The 3,185-nt window shown below is 40.8% G+C and overlaps 1 protein-coding gene across 1 annotated transcript; it reads left to right on the top strand.

The window, feature by feature from the left end:
* On the top strand, positions 1-1,931 carry LOC111484217 (F-box protein SKIP2-like). Its single transcript, XM_023130728.1, has one exon. It carries the CDS (start codon positions 211-213, stop codon positions 1,810-1,812), a length of 1,602 nt encoding a protein of 533 aa, XP_022986496.1. The 5' UTR covers positions 1-210; the 3' UTR covers positions 1,813-1,931.
* Positions 1,932-3,185: the final 1,254 nt, after the last annotated feature.

Genomic DNA, 3,185 nt, shown 5'->3' with positions numbered 1-3,185 from the left:
TTTGCTTCTCGGCGCCTAATGGAAGGCCACAGGACACGCATTCCCTTTTGACGGGGCATCGCCACCGCTTCTTCCTAATCCAACCCCACTTTCCCCCTTTATTATATCTTTTCTCTTTCCCACAATACCCAAAAATCTAAATCCCTTCTTTATCTTCCCCTCATCTGTGTAGTCTTCTCCTTCTTCACTGTTTACAAACCCTATTCTCTGATGGGTCAATTCTATTCCTCGCCGGAAACCTCTCTAGACCTTCATGACCACCAACAATGGCCGCCTGGTTCTCTAGTCGGTGCCCTCTCTTCTTCCCCTTTGGTCCTTCCCTCGACGGATGAGGGTTTGTTGAATTTCGTGGACTTTACTTTTCCTCTTCCTGATGAATGTTTGGCCTCCATTTTTCGATTCCTCAACTCCGGCGACCGGAAAAGCTGTTCGTTGGTATGTAAACGGTGGTTTCAGGTGGAGAGTGAGAGCCGACATCGTTTGTCTCTTAATGCTCAAGATGAGATTCTCCCATTTCTTCCCTCTCTATTCGCTCGATTTGACTCTGTTAAGAAGCTCTCTCTTCGATGCAACCGGAAAATCTCTCGAATCAACGATGACGCCTTGATTCTTGTCTCAATCCGTTGCCGGAGTTTGACCCGCATCAAACTCTCCGGCCGATTTCAACTCACGGATATGGGTATTGCCACTTTTGCTTCCAATTGCAAAACCCTTAAGAAATTTTCCTGTAGCTCATGTGCTTTAGGGGCCAATTCCATTAACGCCCTCCTCAAGAACAGCAGCACTCTCGAGGAATTGTCCTTGAAGGGTCTCCGCGGCGTCATCGCTGGTACTGAACCGATCGTGCCCGGCGTAGCAGCGGCATCTCTTAAATCGATTCTGCTGAAGGATCTCGTTGATGGGTTGAGCTTAACTCCCCTTATAATGGGTTCTAAAAACCTCAAAGCTTTGAAGATCATCCGCTGCCAGGGGAATTGGGATGAACTCTTCCAGTTCTTTGGCCATGGAAATTCCATGGCCAGCTTGATTGAAGTTCATATTGAGAGGATCCAGGTGAGTGATTGTGGAGTTTCAGCCATTTCTAACTGTTTAAACTTAGAGATATTGCATCTTATCAAAGTTTGGGATTGTTCGAATTTTGGGCTTGCTTGTATTGCTGAACACTGTAAGAGATTAAGGAAGCTCCACATTGATGGGTGGAGAATCAATAGAATAGGAGATGAGGGGCTGATAGCCATAGCTAAACAATGCCTTGACTTACAAGAGCTTGTTCTAATTGGTGTAAACCCAACTTGTTTGTCTCTGTCAATGTTGGCTTCAAACTGTGTGAATCTGGAGAGATTGGCTCTGTGTGGGAGTAGAGTAGGCGATGAAGAGATTGCCTGCATTGCAGCCAAATGCAAGTCATTGAAGAAGCTTTGCATCAAAGGCTGCCCAATTTCAAACATTGGGATTGAATCACTAGCTTGGGGGTGTCCCAATTTGGCTAAGATTAAGGTGAAGAAGTGCAGAGGAGTGACTGGTGAGATCAAGGAGTGGCTTGTGGAGAAGAGGACATCATTGAGTGTGAATTGGGATGTCGAGGAGATCGATCACTTGGACGCTAGTAGTAGCGATGCTGGGAGTGGTCAGGAGGTCGCTGTCCTGGAGACAAGGCTGGTGGAGACCGGGGGTGAAGCTCCGGTTGTCGGGGACCGGTGGTTGACGATTTTGAAGACGACGTTGAGCGGTCTGAGTGGGAGGAGCTTGATGGCCTGCACATTTGGGAGATGGCCTAATAGTCCTAATAGTTCAAACAGTAGGAGTATATGAAATGATATGATGTTTATAAGAATGTTGTATGGTTTTGTAAGGGATGATTGATGTGTGGAGACAGTACATCTCTCTTGGATTTGAGGTTTTGGATACACTTAGTCATTCGAAGATTTCAATTTTTTTTATTTGAGAATATAAACTAAATTTTTTATAAGATAATTAAGTTTTTTTTTAATTAATTTAACCTAATTAAATATGATTTTTTTTGCCTTTTTTACGCATGTGTTTTCTTCTATTAAAAATAATCAAAATATGATGTCTTAAATAATCTCATATTTAAGAACTATTTACATTTAAAAAGGTAACAACAAATATCGATTTTGAATACTTCAATTTGGGGCGTTGAATTTATAATTATTAGGTTTGTGTTTGGGGCACTGACTTTTGAAGTCGGAGTTTAAGAAGGTAGTATTTGGATTGCCGATTTGTGCATAAGTGAGTTACACAGACAACTTAAGTGAGCTACGAAGTTGAAGTTTAGGAAGGTAGTGTAACAACCCTAGTTTTTTATTGACCTAGAACCGCGCCTATATGACTGACATAACTTTTTTTATGACCAGAACATTCATTTAAAATGACTTCATAAAACAATGTTATGCAAAAGGATCTTAAAACAATACATGGGAAATACTCAAACTAAACTGAAATAAAATCAAGAAAAATAATAAAAAGAGTAATGTCTTATACTAATCTAAGATCTACGAAAATAAATGTAACTACCCTATATTGGTTCCATGATCTTCGATGCGATGTCACAGTCAACCGTACATGAGTGTCTGGTATTTACTGAAATATAAAAGTAACGCATGACTTAAATATTTTAAGAAATACTCCAAAAGTGATTTCACTATTAGGGTCAGGTAATGCATGCAAACACATACAACATGAATATGAACCTATCATTTAAAACCATAGTCTCTTAGGTGGCTTCTAGTCCGGACAAATTGTATGTGCATTACTTCCCTACACACGACCCACATGTGCGAGCGTGGGCCCACCAGGAGGGCTCGCACAACTACTGGGTCTACTACTCCTCCACTCATCATAAACACATAGCTTGAAGTATTCTTGCTATCTTCCATGTCTCCGACATAGTCACTATTAGTAAGTCTATTTAAATCACTAACTCCTCCCTTTCTATAAAATACACCATAATCTACCGTACCTTTCAAGTACCTTAAAACCCTTTTAGCTGCTGTAAAATATTGTTGTATTGGACATGCTATAAAACGACTAATCAAACTTACAACAAACATGAGATCAAGACGAGTAGCTGTGAGATACATCAGACTTCCCACTCTTTGTTTATACAAAGTTACATCTACTTTTGCACAATTTTCATCTTTGCCAATTTTCTGTTCTAGAATAAT

The sequence above is a fragment of the Cucurbita maxima genome, unplaced genomic scaffold, assembly GCF_002738345.1.
Source record: "Cucurbita maxima cultivar Rimu unplaced genomic scaffold, Cmax_1.0 Cma_Scf00009, whole genome shotgun sequence".
Classification (NCBI taxonomy): Eukaryota; Viridiplantae; Streptophyta; class Magnoliopsida; order Cucurbitales; family Cucurbitaceae; genus Cucurbita; species Cucurbita maxima.
Note: the sequence above shows the minus strand (reverse complement) of the source record. Positions and strands in the feature narration are given on the sequence as shown.